The following is an 11783-nucleotide window of genomic DNA, read 5'->3' as shown; positions in this document are numbered from 1 at the left end:
ATAATTATATTTTAAAATAATAATTAATATTAAATTTACTAATTACTATTTATTTATTTAAACTATTTTTATTTTTAATTTTTATAATTAATTAACTTTAAATGAAAATTAGATTAATAATTTTTTTAATTATATTAATTATTAAATTATTAGTTTTTATTTTATTTATAAATTTGTATTTAATATACTATAAAAGAATATATTTTATTTTAATTATTTTTATTTAATTAATATAAATATATTTCTATTATATTTAATTCTTTTATTAATATATTTTATTCTAATTTTAATTTTAATTTTCCTCTTTTAATAAAATTATATAAATTAAAAAATATATAAATATAATCTTTTAATTAATAAAATTTTATTTTTTATTATCCTAATTTAATAAATTATCTTAGAATAAATAATAAATAATTCCATAATAAATATTTAATTAAATCAGTCTGACAATAAAAAACAAATTAATATTACAATTCTATATTTAAAGAACTTCCAGAATGTTCTCAAGTTCTCCAACCTACTAATATAAATATTTTCTTTTATTAAAATTAATCGAAAATCATAGCAAAATGGCATTATTAAATATACATATAGAAGATATATGACATTTTGATATAAGAATATTTTTATAAAATAAGAAGTATATGGAAATAATTAGGCTTATGGATATAATATACATAAACCAGAATAATGGAATAAAACACTAAAAGTGGAAAACTTAATAGAAATAATGGGAAGATCTTTTGTTTTTCTCGAGTTTAACAGGAGATACAGTTAGTGGTTTAAGTTCATATATAATTTAAGAAATAGACTAGAAAATTCCAAAAATAAGCTTTTGTATAGCCTCTCGCCCCTCATATAGACGGCGAAGTAATTTTATAAAGTTATAATTGCATATTGGCAATATCCAGCTTAAATGAAAATTCAGATGTGTTGATATTAATATAAAATCATGATATATAGGAAATATGTACTTAATTATTAAATATATAAAATCCTTATTTAATTAAATGAATATATTTTTACCAATTGTTTAGAAAAAAGTTTTTTCTAATTTGCAAAATTTATATATTTCTTGAAGAAATTTATGTAATTAAAGCTTTAAATAATGTGTTTAAAAAATACATCTTACTTTCCAGAATATTCAAGATCTTTTAAAAATGATTAATGGTGGTAAGCACTTCAAAACGAATTTAAGTCGTTATTGAGAACTAAGCTTTAATTTGAATAAAAATGTCAAACTAATTTTTAATTTATTATATTTAGGGTTAAAATGCTGAAAAATAAAATTTTTAAGCTTGTGAGAAAGATTAGGACTTTAAAGAAATGATTAAATTTAAATGCCTTAAATATAGTTATAAATTTAGCAAATAAAAAAAAATGTGTTTGATAAGTAATTCATAAAGTTTTTTATAGAGATATAAAGGTAATAAAACAAAAATGCATTAGCTTATTTATATTAATTTAATAATTTGGAATAAATAAACATTTGATTTTTAAAATTTTACAGATTTAATAAAATTATAAATAATATATTTGATAAATAAATATATAACGAAAAAATTTAAATATATATATAAGATTATAAATTTTTAAAAATAAATATAAATATAAATAAATATAAAATATTATATTAATATAATATATATTTAATATTTTTATTTTATCATAAATTTAATTTATAAACATTTTATTTTTTTTCAATTTGTAATATTGTTTTTTATTATTATTTATTATTTATTATCAGTTTTTTTTTATAAATTTTTTTTTTATGTAATTTTTTTTATTTTTTTTATATATATTATAAAAAAATATAAATTAACTTAATATATATAAAATCATAATATTAGATATACATATTATATTTATCATAGGATTATTATTTATATATAAATATTTTTAATATATTATCAATTATTTATTAATTATAACAATAAATATTAAATAATGAATATGTTATATATAATTTTTTATTTAACAAATTATATTTAAACTAAATTATAATATAATTTTTAAAATACTTTATTTAATCCATAATTTATTTTACGCTTGAAAAATAATTTAAAATATAAAAAAATATTTTAATCAAATTAAATTTATTAAATAAAAATAAACTATATATATATAAACATTATTTATTTTAAAGACAAATCTTTTTAAAAATTATCAATATAAAGTTTTTAAAAAAACAACAACAAAAAAAACTTATAATCAATTTTTCTAAATCACTATATTAAATTAAATTATTATTATATCAAAACGCATATAAAATCAAATTTGAAATTATTATAAATAAAATTATTCGATACACATTATTTCAGCCCTATGTATAATTTTCTTCAATTTTTTGTATAATATATATTAACTTTTTAGCATTTTTTTAAAAAAATTTTATAAAAATATAATAAAAAGGCATTCATTTATTTTTTCTTAATTTTAGATTAAAAAAACTATATTAAATTAATTAATTGTAGTTACAGAAATATAAAGTATTTTATTATTTCATATTTAGAATAATAAACTAATATAATATTCGCACTATCTTTATTATTTATTAAACATTATTTAGTTTTTTTACTAGGACTATTTTCAACTTCATTCATAGTCTTATCAGAAATAATATTACTTTAATAAATTTAATTTATATTTTTATTGGATTTACATCTGTTATATTATTATTCGAATTTTGATTTTGAACCTAGCAATCTATTTTTTATTAATAATATTTTTTTAATTTTATATAAATCTATTTATTTTATTAATTTTTATTAATTTTTTTATATATGAATTAAAAATTTATTTTAATTAAATTTTTTATAAAAAAAATTGATAAAAGACGATTAATAATTAATTAGTTAAAAAATAAACAAATTGATAAAAAAATATAAGTTATATAAAATAAAAAAATTATAAAAACGCAATAAAAAAAAAATTAAAACATGCATAAAAGTATGACAAAAAGTCAGATTTCTGACCATTCAAAAGTTTCTTCAAATTCTTAAAAAATTCTTGCTAGTGTAACCTAAAAATCATCTACAAAGTAAATAAAAAATTCTTTAAATAAAATAATGTTAACATTTTTTACTAGATTATACAGATTCAAAGGAATTTTCGATTCTGAAGATATTCGTGTATCATGGAATGCATTTGGTATATATTAAAAATAATATAAAAGAGAAAAATATAAAAAATTATAAACAAAAAAAGGCCTATATTTAAGTCGTTAATTAAGAATGGGAAGAGCAGTTCACATATAAAATTTTGGTACATTTACTTTCTCTGCTCCAGATTATAAATTAGAAGTAAATATAATATTTATTAAAAAATTATATTTTATATAAAAAATAGGGATGTAGTAACCCATGGGAAAGAGATAAGTAATTAAGAAATCCTGTATTTTTAGTATCTAAAGATTTTATAAAAGGCGGTGACTTAAAACAAGGTATATGTACCCAAAACATAGTCCGTCCATATGGTGCAAACGGTGTAAATGGTAAAATACCTTTAAGTAAAATAAACTTTACGGAAGTTGGTATATACGCATCTATGGAAAAAGATTAAGCAAAAACTTGTATTGAAAGAATTATTCGTTAATTATAAGATTAAGCAAAAGCTGTAAAAAATAATATTTTTTTTTTATTTTATTTTCAAATTAGGAAAGCAGTGTGGATATGGAAATTCCTAATGTAGGTTTTTTTCGTGTTAGAAATAATATCGTGGCAGTTTAATTTAACGAGTTTTTATCAAAAGATGCTAAATAAATAAGCAATCAATATTAACAATTAACTCAGAAGAAATTAAAAGGAGAAATGTCTTTAACTCGTGAAAACCTCAAAAGATTTCTCGATTTGAAGAGTATGGAGGAAAATCTATAAAACCAACCTGATGATATACTCGAAATAGACGAAAAAACATAAAATTTTATTAAATAAAATTATAATATAGATCTCTAAAGTCTCAATAATCCTACCAGAAGATCAATTTTTGATGCAAATAGGACTAAATCAGCCAATCCTTAATCTATAATGAGCAAAACAGCTCCCTATAGGGATAATTGGATATCTCTTTCAGGAAAACAAAGTAAAGAATATATTCATAAAAATAGAAAAGAAATAGACTACTCATTAAAATAACTTACTATATGGATTAACAAAAACTAACTAACATGTGAAGATGTATTTTTTTTTTTATTTTTTTTTAATTATAATTTTTATAAAGGCTTTTATTGAATTTTGTAAGAAGTCTACAGGTAACCATCATATAGGAATAAAATTAACGAGTGAAGATATATATAATGGAATTTCTAAGCTAAATTTAGAAATTAATAGTGTCTAAATCACTGAACTTCATCGTCTTTTGGACCATAATAAGGACGGATTTGTTGATTTGGATGATTGGTTAAATGTTTTTAGAATAACGAGGAACCCTTAGTTATAATTAATAAGAGAAAATATAAGAAAAAGTGGTTTTTCGGAAGAAGATTTATTGGAAATACTAGGATTTACTAAAGATTAAAAAAGTATTAATAATGTCATGTTAAAAGGTGCTTTGAAAAAATTAGATAAAAATTTGGATGATGCAAAAGCTTTTTAGATAGTCTAAAGTATTATGAAAGAAAAGGAATTAATTGATTCTTATGATATAATAGAAGAACTTGGGGTTAATCAAAAGAATTTGATGTATGAAGAAGCAGGGTATATTGACAAAAAGTGGCTTTTAGAATTCGTTTAGAGACTAGGGGGGTTTTAGAACGTGTTTAGATAAAAGTTTTAAGATTTAGATCCATAAAATTAAGGAGTTTTGGATGTTTAGAGTTTCAAGAGTTGCTTTTAGAAAGATTCTATGGATGTAACAGGGAACGAAATACATAGGTTGGTGAAAAATTTACAAGTTTTATATGATATGGGAGGGTAAAGTGTACGATATGTAGATTTTATGTATCTTTTATTGAATGTAAAAGTGGAAGATGTAAAAAATGAGGAAAAGTTTATAAATGTAGAGGATTTTGTTAAGAAAATTAAAGATTTTTTAGATAAAAACGGATTATCTAATCCTTAAGTTATAATTGAAAAAGTAACAAAAAAAATTGGGCAAAATGAAATTAAAGTGGAAGATTTTGCAACTTTTTTACAAAAATATGCATTTTAATATAATAAGGAAAGTGAACTGATGTCATTTATTTAATTAATGGATATTGATAATGATGGGATTATTTCTTTTGAAGATTTAGATACTTTTTTGAGTAGATTGGAATATATTAACAATAATAATGTAAGAAAAGTTAAACAAAAAGAAATTTTTTAAGAAAATAAACTCTATCCTTAAAAGCCTTTAAGTGAAAAAGAAATGGAGGATATTTTGAGAGAATTAAGGTAGATTTTGTATCTTAAAAAAATGAGTTTTTATAATTTCTTTAAGCTTTTGGATGGAAACAAAGACGATTTTATTACCATTAATGATTTTTAGAATAATATTGGATTGGTAATAAAGCTCAACAAAGAAGATAGGGACGGGCTATTTGCTTTTATGGACAAGTAGAAAATTGGGATGATTGACTATAAGACTTTTATTGATACAATGAATTTAACTACTTTGGATTTATAATAATAATAGGAATAAAGGGAGTTTAATTTAAAAGCAATGAAAAAGGAAGATGATTGGGAGTGGACAAAAGATGTTTTAGCAAAAATAAAAAACTGGTTTAGAGAAGAAAGGTTAACTATTTAGGATGCTTTTAGAGTTTTTGATAAAGATTTTGACGGATATATTAGTAAGGAGGATTTGTAGAATTTTCTTAAGGACGTTTTGAAGATTTCGGAAAAGGAATTAGAAGGACAAAGGATAAATAGGCTTTTTAAACTTATGGATGAATTTAAAAGAGGGACAATTAAATTGGCAGACTTAAATAGACTACTTTGTGAAGATTTTAGTCCTGTTCAAAACTTTGTGGTTACTGGAGGAAAATTTATTGAAGGCAGAAGTTCTTTAGATTGGAAAATTAATGCTAAATAATAAATTGGCTTAGTAATATCAAGATAGTTTTTGACTTTAGATTAAAGCTTTGATAGTATTTCGGGGGGTGGATAAAGGATTATTTATAATTAATTTGAATAATGGATAGAAAAAAGTAGAGCATTATTAGGATTTAATTTAACCAATTAACTTATTTAATAAGTTTTCTCAGATTTGGATCCACATAAGAAAGGGTATTTAACTAAAAAAGATTGGATTTCAACTTTTAGTATTATTATCTATTTTATTATATATATCTATTTTTTTTTAGGTGGATTTAATTGGTAAAATTAAATGCTAAAAGAAGTTTAAGAAACTGTAAGTACTGATTTTAGAACTTTAGAAGAAGCTTTTAATTATTTTTCAAATAAATCGGTAATTTTTATTATTCATTTTATATATATTTAATTATTTTTTTAGAAATATATTACTTATTCTTTATTCGAAAATGCTATAAAATCTTTATTTCCTGATCGTTTTCATTAAAGTGATATAATGTCTTTATGGTTTAAATTAGTTAATAATAATACTAAGTTAATTGATTATTAGAATTTTCTTTATATTTTTGGTGATAAGAGAAGTGCTTTATTATAATAAGAACATCCTCGTCCATTAACAGCTCCTTTAATAATGCCTCCAACCAATAACAAATATGCTATTTATGATCCTACTACTGATGAAATAGTTACTAAGGTTAAGTAAATTTTGAGAACTTCAAATAAAAGTATAAATTAAGTTTTTAATGATTTTGATAAAGATAAAAGTGGGGAAATATCAAATTTGGAATTCAAAGCAGCATTTAGAAATTTAATAATTGGGTTAACTTCGAAAGAAATAGATGTTTTATTAAATTTCTGTGATGAATCAGGGGAAGGAATTGTTAATTGGAGAGAATTTATTAATAAATTTAAAAAAAAGTAATTAAAAAAATATATATAAATATATTATATCTTATAATATTAGTGAATCATAAGAAAAAATAATTGAAAGAAGCAAATAAAGATTAAAATTAATAAATGATGATATTCATTATTATATGTTATCACCTAAAGATGCTTTTCGTCACGTAATAACACATATATTTAATCGTTTTTTTAAAAACCTATATAAAAAAAAAATTAGTTCAATACAGATCATACAGGTTTTATGAAATTTGACGAATATGTAAATTTCATGCAAAAATTAAGTCAATATGGCAACTATCCATTACCTCCTTATGAAATATTAAGAGATATTTTTGACACTATAGATATCCGTAAAGATAATTTAATCGATATGAATGAATGGTTATAGACTTTTAACTAGTTTAAGCCGCCAGATGCTAGTATGTAGGGTCGTCCTTTATAATTGAATGCTAATGAAATAAAAGAAAGTAAATAAATGAAAAAGATGTAAACTCTTTAATAGAGAAGTTAGATGCCTTTTGATATTTAAAATTAAAGACTTGATTTATTGAAAATACATAACCCGAATAATATAAATAAGGTTATGGATTTTAAAGAGCCTTTGAAATAATTAGAAACATCAAAAGAGTATGACGATATTATGCATATTATTGGAAGAAATAGAAAATATTTAATTAATATTTTTTAGGAAATTTCTAAAAGATAGTAGATTACATATGAAGTTGCTAAAAATATTATTGCAGAGTTATTAAGGAGTATTGGGATTGTTATTGATAATTAATGTTATATTAAATTACTTAAGTTTGCGGAAAAAAATGGTATAATTGATTATTAATTTTTATTGGAAGTATATAAGGAAAGAATGTCAAGAATTGTTAAACAACCTTTAAAAGCATTTAATAAATAATCATGAAATATATTTTATGATTATAAAATATAAATATATGTATTTATATACGATTAATAATATTTTTTTTTTATTCAAAATAAATTTAAACTTTATTTTTTTTAAATATAAATAAAAATTAATTATTTTTTAATAATTATTATGAGAAAATTAAAATTTTTTAAAATTAAGAAAAATTACATATATTTTAATAATATTTTTTTTTTGTATTAACAAAAGAAATAATATATATATATATAAACAATCCTTATAAAAATAAACAAATCATTTTATCCCTTTTAAAAAAACACATAAAAATAATCATATATCTATATATTTATATATAATATCTTCTCTTTTTATTTTTATTTTTTAAAAGAGTAATCATTAATGCTCATCTAAATTTTATTCATCATCATCCGAAAAATCAATAGGAGAGTAATTATATTCAGCTTTATTATGCATAACTAATTCATTTTCAACAAAATAAAAGGAGTCTGATTTAGTTTTCCAAGGACTATTAATCATTTCCTATACTAACTTTTCATCAAGGATAGGTACATCATAGATAGACTCCCAATCATTAACAGTATCTGGAATACAAAAGGGGAACTTGAACTCATAAGATTAAATAATTTGATCATTAAAATAATGTCTTTCTATCATTAAGAAGTTCTTAATGGGTTTTTTCCCTATAGAAAATTATAATTAAGTGCCAATAGTTTTTATTTTAAAAAATTCGGGTCCAAAATGATATCTGACAGTTCTCCATTCTTCTTCTTCTTCTTTTGTTAGTTCTTAATTATTGAGAATTTCTTATTCTTCATCACTTGCTTGTTCTTTTTGTATTTAAAAAAAAATCTTGTTTGTATCCATGTCTCTTATTCTGAAACTCAAAAACTATATATTATAATGATTCGCTTTTAGAGGACATAAAAAAGTTTCAGTTGTTTTTGTATATGATCTTACTATTTCGGGGGTTATTTGTAAATAATTATCGCTCATTTTTTTATTTTTTTTGTGTAAATAAAATAAAAATAATTAATTAAATTAAATATAATTTTTTTTTTTCTTCTAAAAAAAATAAATAAAAGCAAAATAAATAAATATCAAAAATTTAATAAATTTTAATAATTAAATTAAACACTCATCAAAGCTGCTTTTTAACTGGAGAGATGATATAATTTTTTAAGCAAACTTTTATTTTTTTAATGATTTTTTTATTTTTCAAAATTCATGAATTTTTCACTTTAAACCAAAATCTAAACTGGATTTAATAAATTTAAGCTTTTTTAATAAGAAAAATTTCCAAAAACTTCATCTTCTTTATTTTAACTCAAACTAATATTTGAAATTTATGAAAAATCCAATAAATCATTTTTTTTTCTTATTCGAAAATTTTGAGTTCATAGTTTTGAGTGAGTTCATTTTTTTCTTTTTCTTTTTTTTTATTTCGGAATTTATTTTTTCAACCAAATCTTTTATTTGTTTTTCTAAAAATAATATTTTTTAATTTTTTTCTATTATTTTTTTTTAATTTTCATCATTTTCTTTTTTTTTTTCTAATAAAAAATTGCTCATTATGTTTTTTTTCTACAAAAAAATATTCTCTTATATTTTTTTTTGTAAAACGTTATATTTTATTAACCAAAGATTCTTATTTTTTGCCAAATTTTCATTTACTAATACATTTTATTGCATTATTTTTAAATAAAAAGCATTTTTGATTAAATTCTATTAATGTTTTACACCAATTTAATTTATTTTTTGATTTAAATCTTCAATTTCAATTATTAAATTTTCATTAAAAGCATTTGTTTTTTTAATTTTATTAAGTTTTTTATTCTATTCATCTATTTTTTCTTCTAATATTGTTTAAATTAATAATTTTTTTTCTCTTAGTTTTTGAAAATCTTAAACTTAATTTTAAAATTTTCCCATTTCTTTTTATAATTCTCTTTTTTTTGCTTCCTTTAATGCAATTTATACCTTAATTTCATCAAGTTCAAAATTAAGTTTTTTTTTTGTAGAAATTTCATTTTCTAAAAGTTATTCGTAATTTTATTTTAATTCCAAAAATTCTTTATTTTATTAATTTTCATTTATTTCGGGCTCGTCTTCATTTTTTTTAAAAAAAATAGTTATCTATTAATTTAATTGTTCCATTTTTTCCAAATTGGCTTATTATTTTTATAAATATTCAATTATTGTTTCCCCATTTTTATAGTTTTCTTTTTTTTATATTTCTATTTAAATTTCTTTCATATGTAATTTTTCATATAATTCTTGTTATTGTTATTCATTTTATTAAATTTATTATTTTTAAACTTTTAATATCTAGTTTTTTTATGTTTTATTTTTTTTAACTTTTTTTACTTGTATAAAATTTTGGTTTATATTTTAAAAAATTTATAACTTTTTTTCGCATGAATTCATTTTGCATTCTTCATTTATTTTTTGAAGGTTTTTTTCTGTTTTTACTTTTAAAATATTATATAAAATATTCATTTAATTATTTTTATCTTCATTCATTTATTTTGGTAATAAAAATAATAATTATATATATAAATTAAATATATATATTCTTTTTTTTTTTTTTTTTTTATAAAATTTATAAAAAAAAATAACAACAAAATTATATAAAATATTTTTTTTCATTTTTCATTTTTTATGTGAATGACTAACCCAAGTAAAACTAATTTTTTTGTAATGTTTTCCAACTAAACCTTCGAAAAATTTTTAAATATTTTCTAATTTTTATGCATATCCATCATTACTTTCGTTAAAATTAAACCATATTTCCATCCTTATTTTAGTAGCTTATTTATCTCTTGTTTTATCATTAAATCTAACTCCATTAGTCTATTAATTTTTCAGTTAAAAATTATATATAAATATTAATAAAAAAAAATATACTTCATTAATAAATGGGTAATCATCACTTAATACAGTTTAAACTACAACTTTATAAATAGAATCTATTTAGTCTTTACTTTAAATATCATCAAAAAATATTTAAAGATCACCTCCCTCGACATTTAATGGATCTTCCCAGGCTGGTACAATATTTTATTTAAATAAACTAATAGATTCTATTATTCTACTATATTTTTACAATTCTACTCTACATAAATAAAAAAATTATTTATAATATTAAAAATAAAGTAATTTATAAAAATATACCTAATAAATTTGCCTTCAAAATTAAAAAAATTAGAAATTTTATTCAATTTTGTACACCAAATTATTTATAATTATCTTAAATCATTAAATTCAACAATTTTATAATTATTATCTAAAAACTTATCTGAAATTACTTATGTATTTCCTTTTTCTTGCTTATATCCTTCCCAAAATGCCCAATAATTTTTGAATTTTAGATTTTGAAAATCTGTATTTATAAAATTTTATTTATTTTCTTATTAACAATTTTCGTTGTAATTTTCGTTTTGTATAAAATATTTTTCTTCCATTATTTATATTTTTAGATATTTTTTAGATATTTTTTTCTTCTATTAATTTATTTATTTATTATTTTATTCTTCTTTTTAATTTATTTATTAATTATTTTTAACAATAATTAATTTAATAATTAAAAACAAATTAAATTTAAATACAATTAAATTAAAAAAATGGAAAAAGCTTTTAAAAATTCGAAAAGTGAATATTTGTAATAAAAAATATATATATATAAATCAATAATAGAACTAATAAATATATAGAATAATAGTATAAATATTATAAGAAATAAATCAAAAAATTTATAAAAAAAACTAAAAAATTTAAAATAAAAATGAACTAAATATAAATTTAATAATAAATATCGCGTTTTATCTTTTCTTGATTGAGTTTTTAAAAAAAAATTAGAGGAAAATCAAAAAAATAAAATATTAAAAAGTATTATATATAATGGAATAATAAATTAAAATTTTAACTTAAACAAATAACTTAATTAAAATATTCATATAAAACTTATA

At 18.8% G+C, this 11783-nt stretch overlaps 3 protein-coding genes across 3 annotated transcripts, besides 15 other annotated features; 1 reads left to right on the top strand and 2 right to left on the bottom strand. All coding sequences in view use genetic code 6, as the record gives it.

The window, feature by feature from the left end:
* Positions 1–306: 306 nt before the first annotated feature.
* Positions 307–346: a microsatellite.
* A 1253-nt stretch (positions 347–1599) lies between these two features.
* Positions 1600–1651: a microsatellite.
* Positions 1621–1659: a microsatellite.
* Positions 1660–1714: 55 nt separating this feature from the next.
* Positions 1715–1788: a microsatellite.
* Positions 1751–1788: a microsatellite.
* Positions 1789–1974: 186 nt separating this feature from the next.
* Positions 1975–2006: a microsatellite.
* An 855-nt stretch (positions 2007–2861) lies between these two features.
* Positions 2862–2919: a microsatellite.
* Positions 2904–2952: a microsatellite.
* On the top strand, positions 2911–7833 carry IMG5_070330 (hypothetical protein; the record flags this gene model as incomplete). Its single annotated transcript, XM_004036740.1, has 8 exons — positions 2911–3043; positions 3092–3153; positions 3211–3305; positions 3352–3618; positions 3660–4178; positions 4222–6932; positions 6979–7081; positions 7138–7833. The coding sequence occupies exons 1-8, from the start codon at positions 2943–2945 to the stop codon at positions 7831–7833; spliced, it is 4554 nt and encodes a 1517-aa protein (XP_004036788.1). The 5' UTR covers positions 2911–2942.
* Positions 3308–3350: a microsatellite.
* A 332-nt stretch (positions 7834–8165) lies between the features above and the next one.
* IMG5_070320 (hypothetical protein) lies at positions 8166–8811 on the bottom strand (the record flags this gene model as incomplete). The annotated part of the gene is made up of 1 exon (XM_004036739.1): positions 8166–8811. One exon carries the CDS (start codon positions 8809–8811, stop codon positions 8191–8193), a length of 621 nt encoding a protein of 206 aa, XP_004036787.1. The 3' UTR covers positions 8166–8190.
* Positions 8812–9360: 549 nt separating this feature from the next.
* Positions 9361–9430: a microsatellite.
* Positions 9431–10467: 1037 nt separating this feature from the next.
* IMG5_070310 (translation initiation factor, putative) lies at positions 10468–11224 on the bottom strand (the record flags this gene model as incomplete). Its single annotated transcript, XM_004036738.1, has 3 exons — positions 10468–10668; positions 10723–10930; positions 10990–11224. Coding segments are annotated over 3 exons (642 nt in total), but the record flags the coding sequence as incomplete, so codon positions are not given.
* Positions 11225–11287: 63 nt separating this feature from the next.
* Positions 11288–11314: a microsatellite.
* Positions 11307–11377: a microsatellite.
* A 19-nt stretch (positions 11378–11396) lies between these two features.
* Positions 11397–11437: a microsatellite.
* Positions 11438–11478: 41 nt separating this feature from the next.
* Positions 11479–11535: a microsatellite.
* A 25-nt stretch (positions 11536–11560) lies between these two features.
* Positions 11561–11600: a microsatellite.
* Positions 11601–11783: the final 183 nt, after the last annotated feature.

The sequence above is a fragment of the Ichthyophthirius multifiliis genome (genome assembly GCF_000220395.1).
Source record: "Ichthyophthirius multifiliis unplaced genomic scaffold scaff_1120509250385, whole genome shotgun sequence".
Lineage (NCBI taxonomy): Eukaryota > Ciliophora > Oligohymenophorea > Hymenostomatida > Ichthyophthirius > Ichthyophthirius multifiliis.
The sequence above is the reverse complement of the archived record's forward strand: the minus strand, read 5'-3'. Positions and strand labels throughout refer to the sequence as shown.